Source organism: Lemur catta, chromosome 4 (genome assembly GCF_020740605.2).
Source record: "Lemur catta isolate mLemCat1 chromosome 4, mLemCat1.pri, whole genome shotgun sequence".
Taxonomy (NCBI): domain Eukaryota; kingdom Metazoa; phylum Chordata; class Mammalia; order Primates; family Lemuridae; genus Lemur; species Lemur catta.
Window position 1 is genome coordinate 95,912,309 of NC_059131.1, and position 18,620 is coordinate 95,930,928.

The 18,620-nt window shown below is 34.5% G+C and overlaps 1 protein-coding gene across 1 annotated transcript in view; it reads left to right on the plus strand.

Moving 5' to 3' along the window:
* The window catches only part of STIM2 (stromal interaction molecule 2), a 136,001-nt gene that overhangs the window by 37,584 nt on the left and 79,797 nt on the right, over positions 1–18,620 (plus strand). Inside the window, exon 2 of the mRNA XM_045550485.1 lies at positions 18,159–18,289. Coding sequence (XP_045406441.1) covers positions 18,159–18,289 — 131 coding nt within the window. The remainder of the gene's footprint in view (positions 1–18,158; positions 18,290–18,620) is intronic.

An 18,620-nucleotide genomic window follows, 5' to 3' on the forward strand; every position in this document is an offset into this window, starting at 1 on the left:
ATTTAATTATACTTTTATTGACTTAAAGTTGAAGGACAGCTTTAATGTTGGTTATATAAGCTTGTGACATTTTCCTGTGAAAATCAAAACATTTTCTTTTAAAAAATGTATTATATATATCCTCATTACAAAGGTGTAACTTGTGCCTGCCATAGAGAAGGGTTAGTTCTTTATGTTAGGAAATGTTGTTTTTTGGGTTTTATAGATGTTGTTAGCTACATTAATTTTACAGGTTTTCTAGAACTGTTTATTCTTCTTTCTTATTTAAAATTATTCATAGGAACCCATGAGAGTGATTATTTTATGCTAATTTTGCTGCTGAGCAAGCTATGATCCAAAGATGTTAAGAGATTTGCTGAAGATTACATCCTTAATAAATAGTAGAATTGAGATTTGAGCTTAGGTCTGACTCCAGAGTTGGTGGCCTTTGCTGTGAAATTCTGATTATGCTTTTGAGAGACTATTTAGTGGAGGTGGAGGGTTGATAGGTAAACAGTTACTTGCAACTATAGTATTAATAGTTATGCATAAGATACTGTAAGCGTGGAGAATAGGAAACATCTAACTGTTAGGAAGGTCAGGACAGCTTTATAGTGGGGTGAATCAGTGGTGAAGAATGTGCCTTGTAGTCATGCTGTAGAGACTGGCCTTTATCCTTTGGGGGAATGGGAGATATTGAAGGATTTCAACAGAAGGGATGATGTGATCAGATTCATATTCTAAAGAGATACATTGTGCCATAAAGGGGAATACATTTGTAGTGGGGTGGTGTAAGAGATAGGGAGACCATATTACAGGAAGACTTTGAGAGAAGTGGTAAGGTTGTCTCTGTGGGGAGTGGTAGACAGGTGGAGAGCAGGGAACTGGATCTGAGCTTTTAATAATTAGATGACATACAGATGTTCTTGCTTATTTTCCTTCCCTATCAGAAATAGAGCTAATGTGCACATAAGTGTTGATCGATTTCCTAAGATTCTGAAATTTAAAAAATACATAATTTTATTTATAATTAAATACAATTTTATGATAAAAAAAGAAATTGAGCTACATGTTTGTGTTTAAAAGACTGACCTAGTCTTATGATCATCTTCAGATTTCTAATATACAAAGAACTTTAATCTTAACTGTGAAGAGTATTACTACATTTAGGAGAGAAGTCACATCTTTTATTGACAAAGCTGTTTCTCTTTATGGAAGCTAAATTTATGCCCGGATTGTGGTCATAATGGAAATAAGACTTTTCAGTGTAGGACCTACACAATAACAGCAGTTCAGGAAGCAAAGCTAATATTACTTAAAAATGATCAGCACTGTTTTATGAATGACTTCTTTTATCTCATTCCAGGTAATTTGAAATCATTGCTTAGAAATTTCTGATTGAGTTCTACAGGCAGGAAGAATGCAGTAATTGTCAGTCTTTTTGACAACATATCTTCCTAGGCCAGTTTCTACCTGTTTGATGCCACCTTGCATCTTGTCCTTTCTTTATATCCTGAGCTGGAAGGGAGCTGTTGCAGTGCTCCAGTCATGTCATGTGGTAGGTGGAGTTTTCTTGGATTATAAGAACAGTCTGTTGTTAATGGGGCCAAAAATAAAAGTTTATGGTAGTATGAATTTAGTTTTTAGTATGTAATCATTCAGAAATTTAGTTTAAATACCTAAACTTTCTCTAGAATTACAAAATGCAAAGTCATCTTTGTACGTGATAATAAATAGGGTCTTTTTCTACTTCGAGGCATATTATGGAGGCTGCATATTATAGTAGAACTAGTGAGAGTTCCAGGAATTAGTAAAATTTACCTTGGAAATTTTTTTTTTTTTATCTCTCCTTGTTAGCACAGCCTCTCATTGCTTGAGATAATAAAATAACTTGTCTCCCTGCCTCTAGTCTGTTGTGCTTAAATCCACACTCTGCAACTGTGTGAATATTTTTTACAAAACACAAATCTGACACTATCTAACCTATGTCCTTCTGAGTCTCTTTATTGCTGGTGAATTCTGTTAAATGCTTGGAGTTGTTACCAGAGAGGCTCCTTTGGCATTTGATTTCCATGAAGTCTCACTAGCTCAACAATTTTGTGTAGACATATACATATAAATGTGCTTGATTTTTGTAAAATATTTTAATGAACTAATTTTTCTTCCTGTTATGCTTCAAGTACTATTTTACTTACTTACCTATTTCTTAATTGTATTCATTGAAATACCTGATACTGGTAGATGTTAATTGAGATGGGATATAAAATTATAAAAAGATATAAAATAGGATACATAACTGGTAGTAAATAAGAAAGTGCCAGAGATGTCTGATAGCTAGCCTCATAATATAATACTAAAGGCCAGATTCAGCTGAGGCTCGCAAAGAGTGCTAAGAATAATAAAAGGTATTTTCAGATGTTATGCTTGGAGAAAACACAAGGAAGGTAGCAGGTTATTTCTGATACCATAATGATAATAGATGACAAAAAGAATATCAAACTCTACACCACCCATCTGATTCTCTCTTTTGTTAGGAAAATAATTGTTTAATTGAAAATGGTAGAGCCAAGTTGAGAGAATTGGATGAGAAGGAACCAACTGTTCTCAGTGGTCAGAATTTTTTTCATCTTAGGGTCTAAAAACAACTTTAATAATCCTGTTTTCATGATCTTTGAGCAATCTTGGGTAGTAAGAATGGTATGTGCAGGCTGACAGGGGTTTTTTTTTTTTTTAAATATTTTTTGAAGTATAATTGACATCCAATAAATGGTTCATACTTAAAGTATACAATTTGCTAAGTGTTAATATGTGCACATACCCATGAAACCATCGCTGTAGTCGAGATAATAAACATAACGATCATCCCCAAAAGTTTCCTCAGGCTGTTTTTATGAGGAGACTGAGAAGGAGCAGTCAGTGAGGAGGAGAAAAGGATATTGTGTTGTCCCAGAAACTAAAGAAGAAAATAATCAGCTGTGGAAAGTGCTTACTGATACGCACAGTAACATGAGAAATGAAATTATCCGTTGGATTTAATAATGTAGAGGTTACTGGTGATTTTGGCCAGGACAGTTTTGGTGGAGTGGTGAGAGCAGAAGCTTGACTAGAGTGGATTTTAAGAGAGAAAGGGAGGAGAAAAATTGGAGATGATTGGTTAAGAATGTTTTCAAGATTTTCTGCAAGGGGGAGCAAAGAAATGGAACAGTAGTGGGATGGGGCTGAGAATGTTTTACCTTTTTTATTTTTTTAAGGATGGTAGAAACAAACAGCATGTTTATATGGTAATGGCAACAATTCCTTGAGAGCAAAATGTCAAGGATGAATTCCTGGAGTGCTGCTCTTGAGGGACTAAGTGGGATGTGATTTAGTTCACAAGTGTAGGGATTGATATTATACAGAAACTTGGATAATTTGTGGCAATAGGCCAGAGACACAATTTGAAGGTGTAGACCCTGGGTGGTGTTTTGATGGGTCATGGGAGTTAATGGAAGTTCATTTCAGATAGCTTCATTCAAATTTTTTTTCTTTCAGTGAAATATAGGAAGCAAAGTCATCACTGTCAGGATGGGGAGAAGGCATGTGAGGTTGAGGATCAAGAAAGTGTGAAATAGAGTGGGAGAGTGAACGGACCAGGGAGTTTTAGTATACTTACCTGGCAGCATTAGGATGCAGTCAAGGTCTCTGATTATTAATTTAAAGCATCATGATTAGCCGTATTTAGAGGCATGGATGTAGGTACAGAGTTGGTGAAGAATTATGAGGTTATTGAGTATGAAATGTCCAATTTCCATAAGTACTAAATTTGACAGTTGATATCTCTGACATTTCACTTTGACATTTCTTGTTTTATTTTTATTGTGAAGGTACATCCTCAGTCTTTCAAATGCATGTTTTGGCTTGTGATTATCTTTCAAATTTTTTTCTACAGCAATTTTTGTGAAACCATGGATAAGTCAAAAATTCATGTTATTTTTGAATATGAGTTTCATCGTGGAAACAATGCAGTGTAAATCAACGAAGTGATTTGAGAAGGACGTGGCCAATGAATGCACAGTATGTCGATGGTTTGAGAAGTTCTTTTCTGATGATTTTAATCTTGAAAATGAGCCACATGGGCGACCTGAGACCAAGGTGGATAATGATGAGCTGAAAGCTGTAGTAGAAGCGAATCCATCTCAACCTACATGTGAATTAGTGGCAAGGTTTGACGTTACTATTTCAATAATATTGGACTATTTGAAACAAATTGGCAGTGTAAAGAAGCTGGATAGATGGGTACTGCATGAATTAAGCGAGCGTCAGAAGAGAAATCGTCTTGAAGCTTGCCTTTCTTTGCTGTCACGGCATAAAGGCCAACCATTTCTACACCATATTGTTACGTGTGATGTAAAAAGGTTTCTTTTCTCACAATAGCAAGCATTCAGCACAATAGTTGGATAAAGATGAAATACAGAAACACGGTCCAAAACTAAATATTCATCCAAAAAAGCTAATGGTGTCTGTTTGGTGGTCCACCGCTGGTATTATCCACTATGGTTTTATGAAACCTGGTCAATGGATTACAGTGGATATCTCCTGCAACCAAATGGATGAAATGATGACAATGCTTGTGATTGAACAGCCAAGATTGGTTAATAGAGACAGGCTCATCCTCTTGCAAGACAATGCTCAAGAACATGTCACACAAACAATGTTGCTCAAACAATAGTAGCTGGACTTGGAAACTGTCATCCATTATATTCACTGGACCTTGTACCAACTGACTACCACTTCTTCCATGCTTTGTAGCACTTCTTGCAAGGAAAGTATTCATTTCTCAACAAGCTGTGGAAAATGGCTTTGGCGATTTCATCGCCACTCGCTCTCCCGGCTTCTTTGCTGCTGGCATAAACAAGTACCATTAAAATAGCAACACTGTGTTGATAGTTTAGCCAAATACTTTGATTAATTGTACTGCTTTTTATTTGAGATATTTCTACACTTTTGATTCAAAATCGGACATTTCATATTTAATGACCTAATAGATTTAACCAGCGTTATGGCTTTGCTAAACCAATATGATGAAATAAGAAAAAGGGAATGAGGATGTTTCCAGGGGAGTGATTAGGAGTGGCCATGGATTAAGCTCTGAAAGGAGGGGAGAGAGGACATCCAAGGTTGAGGGACAATAATCAGTATAAGAGGTGATGGTAGCTTTGAATAGGGCAGAGTCTGGATAATATTTTGAAGATAGAGCCAACAGATTTTCTGATGTTGGATGGGATGTGTGTGAGAAGAATAGTCAAGAATGACTTCAGAGTTTCTGGCCTGAGCAATTTGAAGAATGGAGTTGCTGTCGACTGATATGCTTGGTACTTTAGTGTAGTCTGTGGTTTGGTTATGTTTTGTTGATCGTTTCATATAAAAAGAGAAAATTTTCTAATGTAATTAAGCTAGGAAAATAGAAATCAGCCAAATTCATGGGCATATATTAAATTTCTATATATTAAATGTATGAAATTAAAGAGATTACTGTATCTTAAATTATATTGTCCATGTGTTTAATTGTTAGCTGGTTCAGTTGACTTTATATATATTTTCAGGCAAGTTTTACATCTTTAATACTGTTATTCTGGAAACTTACATTATCATGCAGTTATTTTTTAGATCATAATTTTTAAAAAGTTTAATGTGTTAAGGATATATTCCAAAAAAATAGAAAATAAAAGTAAGTTTGTGGGGTAATGAATTGGAATTTATTTTATAGTTTATGGACCATATGAGAATACTTTTTTCTTTACTAGAACCTGATACACCATTTGGATCAGAATTAATATTCTGCAGATTGATTGCCTGAGCAGTTTCCAAAGTTTAAGTCCCTCGTAAGTGGAAGAAATTCAGCTATTATTAAGAATATGTAAAAAACATTACAGGTGCTTTGGAGTAATTTTTTTGGGTAATTCATGAATGTCATGAATTTTGGACAGTGGCTGAGTTGTTGAAGCAAGTATGTATACATTTATAAGGAGAATGCTTTGAATAGGAAAGGCAATATTAATTTGTATGCATATATTTTAATATATTGGTTACATAGTTACAGTATTTTTAGTGTTATCTTCAATAAAACCTGGTGTTGAGAGAGAGAGAGAGAGAAAGAGAGAGTGAATCATTACTATGGAAGAGTTGAAGTAAACACTTTCAGAGAAAAGAAATTACTCTAGGAGGTATTTTAGTTTATATACTGATTAGAAACAATGTTTGCTACATGTAAGGAATCTCTAGTAACTCACTCTATCTGTGAACTCCTTTCACTTCTACCTACTTATTTTAAAGCAGAAATAGATGTTAGAATTATATGGTGTAAAAAATCAGGTGAAATAGGATAGGTAGAAAAGTTTGTATTGGAGAATGAAGTTAATGATCTTAAGAGTTAGGTGTCAATTCCCTCATAGACCATTAAACAGATGCTTTGCCAGAGTCAGCTTTTTGCATGAAGGCTTTTTGCAGGCTGCTAACAAGTACTGACATTTCCAATTTCTCTCCCCTACTTTTGGATGTCTTTAAGAGGCTATTTTAAAAACTAGGAAGATATTGTCTAAAATTCAGAGACATGATTATGTGACTATGTTTTCTGCTTTGATGTTTTAATTATCAATAAAGACTTCAATAAACTTTGTAACTGTACCTTACATGAGAGCTCTGTGTGTTGGAAGCTAAATTTGCAAAACTTTAATATGGAAGGGTTTTATGAGACTTCCTCTTCCTCAAACAAAACAAAACAAAAACAGTGGCTGGCAGTTTTTCGAAGTTTTTTTTTTCATGAGAAAAGGGATTGGTTGCCTGTTTCTTTATACATTGTATAAGCAATTCCCAACTTAGAAAATGCTTGATTTACAAATATCACTGAACATCAAGTTTCTGGTTGTGCCCTTATTTCCCTGCTGTGCCACAAGCACATTGCACTTATGTTTGGCTCTCCCCTCTTGCATTATAATTGTAGTATAGCTTTGTAAATCTTTTATTATTATGGAATAGTACTTGAAAGGGAAATTACTCATTTTTGTTGCTGAGACCAAATTGATGGGGTAATGGACTCTGCTTCCAAGTTGGAAATGCGAATTTGTTTTCACTTAGAAACATTTAGAACTTAAAACTAATTGTTCAAACAAACAAAAAATCCAGTAAGCAAAACTTATATCCAAGTAAGCATTTTCTTTTTCAAAATAGTGCTTTAGATGTTATATACTTCTAACAAGTGATACTTTTAGTGAACCTGCTTTTAGAATTCCTGTTTTGGAATTTGTTTTCAGGATATTCTTTTTGGACGTTTTAAAACTAGGAAATATTTTCCTTTTGACAGGTTGTAGGATATAGGAAAAAATAAAGTTCTTTGGATTTGGACAGACCTAGGTCAAATTTCAGCAAGACAATCACTAGCTGTTTAATCTTGTGCAAATTACTTTACCGATAAGTAGCCTGGTTTATTCATCATGAGAAGTAGCAGTTTGATATCAACATGACAGGGTTGTTGACAGCATTTGAATTAGGTAATCAAGTAAAGCACTTAATTAGTGTTTTATATAATAAACAATAAATGCTCTATTCTCCCTTTATCTTCTTTCTTTGTATTTTAGAGTATATTTATTTTGGAATCAGCCAAAAGATATTTAGAGTTAAGTCTAATTTTTAAAAAATAATAATTTTTGATAACTGTTAAGATAATAGACTAGATTTCAGGAGACTTACCATTGAATTCCTACTATGCCATTTGTTAGCTATAGGCACCTTACTTTTCTTTCTAAGTGATATTAATAGATATCTATAGAGTGTTGTTTATTGAGTTCCAAATATGTGTCACACACTGTTAGATATTATATATCTCATTTAATTATAACAATAGCCTTGCAAGGTTGCAATTCTTCCCATTCTTCAGATGAGGAAGTTAAGGCAACGTGGTTAAATAACTTTCCTGAAGTTACACAGTAAGTGGCAGGGTGAGAATGAATTGAAAGTTCTTTGTTTCTCTATGGACTGTTCAACCTTTCTCATCTGTAAAATTGTGATACTTATGATTGTTGTTAAGTTCTTACACTGAGAGAGAAGTAAAACAAATAGTATATTGCTCTTGGATCAGCGCCTGGCAATAACAACAGCGTTCTCTTGTTCTCTTTATTTCCCTAGTGTTGATACAGGTAGGATAGTATTAATGATCTTTGTTCACTGTAGCCTGTGTTTGGCTGTAGCTTTCTCTTTTTATTGTGGTAAAATACACGTAACATGACATTGACCATTTTAACTATTTTTAAGCGTACAGTTCAGTGGCACTAAGTACATTTACAGTGTTGTGACAGCTTTGAATGATCATATTCTCTCCTCCAAAACAACGCAAATAAAAATAAGCAAAGCTCTTTCACTACTCTGTGCACATAACAGTGTTAATCAAAATGTTATTGGCATGAGATACAGTCTCAAAAAAGCCAGTTCTGCTTGGAATCCTGGTTCTCAATTATTTTGGTTATGTTGCTTTCAGTTGTGTATATCAATGAAATTTTTCTGATCTTTGGAGAGAAGTTGGGAATTGCTTCTGGGATTCTGCGTGTGTATGTGTGCTCAAATCCTCTTTTATGTAAAACATTTTTCATTAAATTTTCAGTAGCATCTTGGGAAACCAGGAGTCAGTAACTGTATGCATGCACCTGTTTATTTTCTTTTTTTGCACCTTGTCAACAGTATTTTCCAACATATGATAGATATTACAGTGTTATAGACAAATGTATTATTGTGTTCTAGGAGCTTATAGTACAAAAAAAGATAGAAAAAATTAGGTAGCTGTCAAGGGATATGAATAAATATAGGCATATAAATAAACCTACTCATTTACTTACTTACACTGAAGGAACATATTATTAACTGTGAATATAAGTGTAGATAGAGGAGTGTGTTGGTAAATGAATTGCCTATAAAGATAGTTTTGAGGCAGAGGAATTACAGTCTGTCTGCTACCTTCAGAGAGGCTCTGAGAAGATTAGCAGGAACTTAAGTTGCTTGGTGGTGGTAGGTGGGGTAAATGGGGGAATAAGTGGGAGTGAAGTAATCAGAAGATGATAAATTTTAAAATGTTCCTAGAAAGTGGGAAGGGACCTAAGGACCTGAACTTGTGTAAGATAATCTGTTTAAAACATTTGGAAAGTATAGATGATGTTAGCAATTTTTTAAGGAGAATTTTTAGCTAACAATCGGGACATTTCTTTCTTTTTTCTAGGGTCCAGGTAAATTAATAGGTACTTTTTATGCAAGGTTAATGACTACAGAGATTCAGAGCTCCAAGAGGCAGTCATCAGTCAGAAGGGGTTTTCAGCAAGGGCCCTTTATTTTCTATTCAGAATAATACTTAACCCATAATTAGGGAACATCTGTAGTGGTTTCTCAGCCCTCTGTTGGTAAGATTTGTCTCCTTTAATTGTTGCACTTTTCAAAAGGCTGAGTAGACATTAGAGATTCTAGAGTCCTCTGCCTGCATTTTTATAGCCTCCTGGTTATAGAATTATGTATACCTGTCCTGGTGTAGCATGCATTTTTATAGCATCCTGGTATAGCCTTGTGTATACCTATCCAGTTACGACTTGCCCTTTCTCATTTGTTGTTCTGGCATGTAGTATGTTCTCCATAAATGTTAGCATATTTTGAATGCCTATCATGTACCAGGTAATATGATATATAATAGGTTGAAACTCATTTTTCTTTAAAAAATTATGCAGCAGCCTGTATTATTTATTTATTACACTTTTTTGGAGAAATGTCTGTCAGTCCTATTATGTGCTACGTGTTTGTGGTGTGCTAGATACTGGAAATGTAAGGGAATACTTGGGAGTGTAAGATAGACTCTTTTCTAGAGGGGCTATCAGAAGAGAAGGAAGACGTTATTCACTCTCCTTTTGAGTTTGTATCAGGTCTTTGGTATATTGAAAATTACACCAAAGAATTGTCCCCAAAGATTTTAGAGAAAATTTACCCTAAAAATATTCATATTGAAGTATTTGATTTGATAAATGCCTGAACTATTAGTAGAAGTACTAAATACAAACAATATTTATTTTAAAAATTTCTCTCAGTGGTAGTACTTAAGAAAATCCAAATCATGAGATTCATAAATAGTTGCCAGTATGGTAAGCCAAGTTCTTGGCAGCATATGATGTTATATGCTGTTAGTGGGCCACAGTCATTGGTTTGTGATTAAGGGTCACCTGGCTCCCCTTCTTAGTTCTTTTCTGCATGAAATTTGATTATTTAAAAGGTATTATAGGAGGGACACTAGCTCTAAAGACTTCATTTCCTTTTTTCATCTTCATTTTTTTCTTAAGCTCTTATTTTCTTAGGTTTCTGAACTGTATTCCCTACATATATCAGTTGACTGGGATGACGAAGTATAAAATATGACATACTTATTCTTCCAGTGAAGGTTTGATGGAATCACATTTGATGCATTTTGTAACTCTGTGTTGTTTGGACTGGCCCGGCCAAATAGAAGACAAATGTACCTTTGTTTTACCTAGACAACTTTTAGGCCTGAAATGTCAGTCATATTTGTCTCCATTCTCACACGACTTTCAGTTGTCACTTCAGTATAACCTTTTCTTTCTATTCCCACTGCCATTTCTGTAGTTTATATTTTGTATTTCCTGCCTAGACTATTGTTATAGGCATTCTTTGATGGAAAACATATACTCTAGATTGAAATGAAAGTGACACATCTTACCAAAGGAGACATACAGATGGCAAATAAGTATATGAAAAGATGTTCTCCATCATATGTCATCAGGGAAATGCAAATTAAAACAGTGAGATACACTGTACCCCTATTAGAATGGCCAAAATCCAGAGCACTGACAACACCACTGGCAAGGATGTGGAACAATAGGAACTCTCATTCATTGCTGGTGGCAAAGCAAAATGATAGGACCACTTTGGAAGACAGTTTGGTGGTTTCTTATAATACTATTCTACCATACAGTCCTGCAATTGCACTGCTTGCTGTTGATGCAAAGGAGTTGGAAAATTACATACACATGAAAACCTGCACGTGCATGTTTACAGCAGCTTTATTTGTAATTGCTAAGACTTGGAAGCAACCAAGATGTCCTTCAGAAGGTGAATGGATCAGTAAACTGTGGTACATCCAGACAATGAAATATTGCTTAGCATTAGAAAGAAATGAGCTATCAATTCATGAGAAGACACAGAAAAAATTTAAATGCACATTACTAAGTGAAAGAAACCAAACTGAAAAGGCCACATACTATATAGTTTCAACAATACGATATTCTGGAAAAGGCAAAACTATCCAGATGGTAAAAATACCAGCAGTTACCAGAGGTTAGAAGGGAGCAAGGAATTAATAGGCAGAGTACAAAGGATTTTGGGGGCAGTGAAGCTACTTTGTATGATATTATAATGGTGGATACATGTGATATATATCTGTCTACACCCATAAAATGTACAATACCAAGAGTTAACCTTAATGTAAACTGTGGACTCTGGGTGATAATGGTGTGTCAGTGTAGGTTCATCAGTTGTAAGAGATGTACCACTCTGTTGGGGGATGTTGATAGTAGCGGAGGCTGCGCATGTGTGGGGGAGGGGAGTATATGGGAGATCTCTGTACCTTCTGCTCAATTTTGATGTGAACCTAAAACTGCTCTAAAAGACAAGGTTTATTTAAAAAAATAAAACTGACTATATAGTAAAGCATTTTTAAACTTGAAAGCACTGTATAAAATATAAGTTGTAATTACTTTTTTTTTCTATTACATCTTTCATCATGTCACAGTTCTGCTTCAAAACCATCAGTGGCTTCTTTTAGATTCCTCTTATTGATGTTCACTGTGCTTCACTGACTGATAGCCCCAAGGTATCTTTGCAGATTCACCTCTTACTGCTACTCCACCCATCGTTTACTAGTGTTTTCTTTTTCCTACTGGCATAGCAGAGGACAATTGTTTGTTGTGTGGGACTGGCTTGTGCATTGTAGTTACTCAATATTATTACTGCCCCCCACCCCAATCCCAGTGATCTCCTGCAGCAGTTGGGAGGGAGAAGGGAGGAGGCCATAGCACTCTTAGTGGAGAACTAGTCTGCTAGACAGTCTGTACTATTATGGCTTCCAGGGCTCCTCTCATTTCTATGTGTTTGTTCTTGTTTTCCCCTTTTCAAACCATAATTACTAAAATCTAGTTTCTCTTTCATAAGGCTACTAAAAATGCAATTGCTTACATGTAAAAGTCAGGCAAATTATTTTTTAAGTGTAATAATGTATAAATATAGTAAGATGTATAACAATATATATAATAATAATATTAATGTATAGTAATCAATAAAACAGGCCTAGTCCTTGACTTCATGAAGTTTTTGAGGACTTTCGTAAATATTTTAAAGTTACCTTTAGTTATTTTTATGTAGCATGTTGTATATTTTGTTCAGTTCGTGTTTAAACAATGATATTTGATAATAGACTTTAGGCTCTAGGTGACTATTGAATAGTTGAAGCAGAAGAGTAATGTTACTAGATTTCTACTAAATACTTAGATATAACTCCAATGTCATGAAGAGGTTAGGAATTTTATTGTTAATTTCTACATCTTAGTTTTCTAATCAGCCAAGTAATTTCTTGAAAAGCTTTTCTCTTCGAGACATTTATATTGGAAAACCAATGGGGCAATTCAGTAAACAAATATGTTTTGAGCACTTACTATGTGCCAGACACTGTTCTAGGCATAGGGAAAGAGAAATAATCAGAACAAAGCCTGTGATCTCATGGTTGCATTGTCGTGGTGGAGTTAGACAGTAAGCAAATATTAGTAAATGGGATGATTAGAATCATTAACACAGTAGTCTAGAACTGAGTGTCTTCCGTTTAAAAGCTCTGTATTTCTGCTTATGTTTAGGAAATTTGGAATTTTTGAGATGAGAGTCTACCATTTTCCTCCTTTGCCAGAAAAGTAATAAACTTCTCTTTCCTTCTCCTAAAAAAATATAATATAGTGCACTGTGATAAAGTGCTGTGAAGAAAAATTAAACAAGTAGACAGAGTCAAAGGGAAGGCTATTTTAGATAGGGAAATAAAATGGCCTTTGAGGAGGAACATTTGAGTTGGAATAAAAGGAGTTAACCAACCATGGGTATATTTGAGAGAACTTTGCAGGCAGAGGAAGCGGCAAGTTGGGGCTTTCATTAACTTACTAATATTCTTTTCTCCTTTATTGTCACTTTAGAATAATCCGTATATCCTACCGTACTCTGGCCTTCACTGATACTGTCTTTTCTCTTAATTATCTAAGTGGGAATAATGCCTACTTTATAGGCAAAGTGAAATATATAATACTTCATTATATATATAAATATATTTTATGTGATATATAATACACACTCTGTAATTGATAGTTATTATCATTTTATAGTGTAATAACTGTTAGCAGTTTATGCTCTTGCCCATACGTGTCTTCCTAGAGAACACTTGCTCATCTTTAAAGAATCAATATAAATGTCACTTCCTTCTTGAAGCCTTTCTTGCTATGCATGTAGACATGACTACTCTCTTATATGTCTATTACATATAGCCTGTGATTGCATCTGCCATATTTAACTTTATTTATTTGTTTTTACCTTTTGTATGCCTGGCTTCTAACCTAGAGTCTGGCATTTAGATATTTGCTAGATAAATGACTTGGATTTAGGAGTTAATTTATTTGGCTTCTAATATTTATGTGTATTTAAACCATTCAACAAATATGTCAGTCATTTTGGTAGATACTGAGAAGAAAAAGTCAATGCAGTGCATGCTCACAGTCAAGTTTGCAGTTATGATACAGTGTAATATACTTAACATAATGGTTTGTTCAAAGGGAGTGTGAACAGAAGTGGAGATACATTATTAAAAGGAAAGTAAAGTAGAGGGTATAGGTGTGTATTCTAGATTGTGACTGTTATTCCAGAAGTGTTCAGTGATCTCCTTCCGTGGGGCACATTCATGCTTCTTGGTGTTCTGAGCTCCTCAGCCAGGACCTGGCAATATCTGTGAAAATGATATTTTTCTCTTGACACTGGTGACACTGACTCATTTATGTTCATTATACTGACACTTGAGCATGGATTTGGAGTTTTGAAGACTTGGTTAGAATGACAACTGTCAATTCTAGGGGCATGATTTTAAGCAAGGTACTCATGAGTCTCATATCCACATCTGAAAAATGGAGATAATATCTGCCCCACACGGGTTGCAGGGAATAAGTTATGTATATAAAATAGAATTGGTTTCTAGAATATAGTAGATATTTCTTATTAGATGAAATTATTTTAATTCATTTAACTTTATTTCTGCAGAATAAAACTGAGTGTTTGGCTCTGAATACAGGAAAACAAGGAGGAATTTAGTAATGGTGATGCTGACTTCTGTTAGGGCTCATTCTGTTGTAGGTGATTACCTTTTTCCTCCGTGCGAAGTGCTGCTGTCAATCCAGAGAAAAGAAAAGAATGGTCAGCATATAATGATAAAAAGATGTATCACACTGTGTTGCATTTAACACAAGGTGAGGGCACTGAGGGGAGGAAATTTGTCTTAGTTGTTGCATTGGGTCCCCAGCATCAAGCACAGGGCCTGACACATGATAGGCACTCCGTATTATGTTTAACTGAACGAGCGAAGTCAGTTTGAATGAGAAAAATGTTTGAGGAATGGAGTACATGATGTGCACTGGCACATTTTGAGTAGCTAAGGTAGATGTCTATGAAATACTGGCAAAGAAGAACAATTTTGGTAGTTTAGCAGTTTTCTTTGAAACCGTTATACCAGATTAATTATAGGCACAGAGCTTTTATAACAGATTGTATATTTTAGAAGAAATTTGGGCCAGCTAATTTGAGTTAAAATGATCACCTCTCCTGAATCAACCTAGATGGGAAAGAACTGAGAAAGAAATGAAATAAGACATTAGAACAGATAATAGAGGTCAGAATCCACAACTATTCTAAATTATATTTGTAAAACTTAAGTCATTGTACTTTAAAGGAATTAAAATTTCATGGGGAGAAATGGATCACTCTTGTCATAACTTCAACTCCTGTCTTTCCTTCTGCTGCTCCAACTTGGCAGAACACCAAACCCTAGAGCAGTCTCATTATCTACCTTCTCTGTTCCTTGGAGGCATGGGCTTTTGAGTGCTGCCAAGATTGCTGTAGCACTTGCCCACAGCTGTGCTTCTCAGTCTTGCCTCCATCCTGTTCCACTGTCACCAGAGTGATCTTTCTATAATGAATGGGATTGTGTTAGTCCCCTCCTTGAAATCCCTTAATGACTTCCCAAAGTTTTTAGGATAAAAATCCAAATTCCTTAATATGGAAATCCGAGCTTTTAGAGATCTGGCCTCTTACCAATCTTCTACCTGATCTCCTATCCCTTTTCCATATGTTCTCTGTACTCCAGACATGTTAACCCACTTGCACTTCTCTGAATGTTTCATGTTCTTTTCTTGTCACTGAACATATGATGAGTCAGCATCTTTCAAGGCATACTTTTCTCCCTTCTTGAGTTATCAACTACAGGTCATTTAAAATGCTCCAACTTTACCTAATGTAATACATTGTAGGAGTCTACATGTCTATTAGACTGTGAGCTGTTTTGAGTACAGGATACTCTATTATCTCTTTATTTCCAAGTACCTGTCATTGCCTTGCACAGTATAGAAGCCTAGAAGTCTGTGATTTAGTTAACCTGTGAAGTAACAGAATTTATCAGAGGCTTAAAATATGCTCAACTATGTCCTGCTTATTATGAACATGTGAGAAGTGGAAGAACGTGGTCCCTGCCCTGTTCATAATCTTAGTTGTGTGGAAAAATGACACAGAAAGCAATTAGAGATTAATAAAGATTAGCATTAAGTGAGGACTTAGAATGCTTTGAAAATAAAGGTATAATCAAATTTCAAATTCTTGATATTTCATATTTGCTCTTTACTCTGTTTTTCTCCTTAATATTTACCACTACTAACATGCCTATACCTTTTACTTATTTATCTTGTTATGTTCATAGCCCCCACTAGAATGTAAGTTTCATGAGGAGTTTTGACTGTTTCGTTCACTATGGTTATTTCCAGTACCTGGCACATGGCAGGTGCTCGATAGGTATTTATTGAATGGATGGAATGGAGTTAAGGAAGTGAACATTGGCAGATAGTATTTATGAAAGACTTCATGGAGAAGTTACATCTTGAGGTAGACCTTAATAGTATGTTTTATTAGATGAGTTAATGTTTATGAAATATATTCATTTAAGTAAATAATTACCAGTTTTATTTTTATATGAATTTTTTCAGGGCATATGTTACTTCTAATTTTCTCCTAATGCTGTCTAAGGTTTGTACAGCCTACACTATTGACTCCACTTAGCGAGTTTGAGAACAAAGCCTATTTAATCAGGGCGAGTGATGCTGACCTTTTATATACCAGTTGAGGTGAACACATTCACTTTGTATGGTTCTTAGCAAAATGAAATATTTTTAAAAAATAGGTCTGCTGGAGGCAACTATACATTGTATACAGGTCTTCTTCACACTGCACATTGTTTAGATACGTGAGAGCTGATCTTTTACTTTGCATCTAACAAAATAATTGCAAATAAATTTGAACTTGTAGGCATAGCAGGGTTATGGTTGTTTTGTGAATTAGGGATCATAATTGACCATTATACCTGTAAGTTCTTAGATTTTTAGCAATTCTTGGTCAGCATTTTAAGTATTTGTGTGTATACATATTCATATGTCATATATAACTTATTAATAATTCTGTTTCCCCCTTTTATAGTTTCTTCTTCTCTTTTGCCTTCTTCTCTAAAGAAATTAAAATTAGATTCTGAATTAAAACTATTAAAATTGTTAAATCACCAAAATTTTTTTTGGCTACAACTGTAACATGTAGATAATATAGATCTGAATTATTTTTTAGAAAATAAAATTATCTTTGAGTCTCAAGTACTAGCTTCCCTTCTTCTGATCCTTTTTTCTAAGCACAGAATTAGATATTGTTAGGTACTCTTAGCAGCGATAGACCTTAGTAAACATGTAGTCTGCTTGCTTTGTTTTAGAGATGAGGTAACACAATAAAAAGTGATTTGTCCTCAGTTAACTGATGATAATTAATGATAGGACCAGAATGATATTTCATCAATAGTTAAAAATCTAGTATAACCAAACTTTGACTAACCCCTGTCTTATGCTAACCACATTAAACTTTAAGGCCATACTGTTTCTAGAAATACATGTGGCTCTGATGACATTTTAAAAGGATATCATTTTAGTGACCTAATAAAATAGAAGTTCCTGGAATTTTTCAGTCCATCAGTCAGCCAGATTGGGTGTGAGTGAAGCTTTGGCAGTACTTATCCATTTTGATATTAATATGTAGGTTGTTTACTAGTTATGTCAACAGGAGGTAATTTTCATGAGTCTGATTTTGAGCCATAAACATGCTCTCTAACATGTTAGTTTTTGACAAGCTATGAGGATTCACATATTTCACAGGAAGAGGTTTGACCAATAAATGTGTATTGAGGAAAACAAGAACAAGATTAAAAAAAAAATCAGTCTTTTTTTTTTTTGGTTGTTGTTGAACCTAAGAAGTTATTTTTTTTTTTTAAAAGTCATATAAGTAGACTCTTTGATTAACTTAAATAGAAAAATGAAAAAAAGGATCATGTGAATATTCTACATTTCCTTTGCTTTTTTCGGTGATACTTTCCTAGGACTTATATTTTAGTTAAACTGGATTGTACAAAAATAGCACCTTGTATTGTGTGCTTTTTAGTTTTTTTTAAATGAGGGGAGATCGTCTTTTTTGGGGGAGAATGATTAGTAAATACAACAGGTTGGATAAGAAATGGTTAAAGATGTAGGAGATTTTAGGCAACCCGAAGTTAGTACTAGTATGACTCTGGTTGTGGTTGGCTAGTACTAATTAAGTTGGGTTGTTTATTTTTAGTCAGTTGTGTTCATATATTGTACTTGTGAAGAATGCTCTGCTAGACATTTTAAAGCCTCTTAGTTTTGACTTAGTCTGACGTTTAATTGTGTTGGTTTTTTTTTAAAGTTATATTCTCTAACTAAAGCCTGTGTTTTGGTATAGCAAGTTAGTAATTGCCCTTCGTTCTATTTCAGATCCCTGCATGTCACTGAGTCCACCATGCTTTACAGAAGAAGATAGATTTAGTCTGGAAGCTCTTCAAACAATACATAAACAAATGGATGATGACAAAGATGGTGGAATTGAAGTAGATGAAAGTGATGAAGTAGGTGGAAAAACATCTTCCTTTGTATTCTCTTACAGCAGAATGACTATGTTTCTAGTTTTAAATTTTCTCTTTATTCCTCATATGGCTCAACTCCGTCATTTTCAGCATGTTTAGTTTTTCTTTTTACATGTTTATTTTAGTCGCTGTATTTATAGAGTTTTTGTGGGTCCACCCCTGATATGTATGTACATGTTCCTAGTTTTATAAAAATTTTTAGTCTCACCTTCTTGAATTTCTCAAATACATATCCTATTTTGACGGTATCTATTGCTGCTTTACAAACTACCCCAAAATGTAGTGGCTTAAAATGACAATAGTTTATTATTTC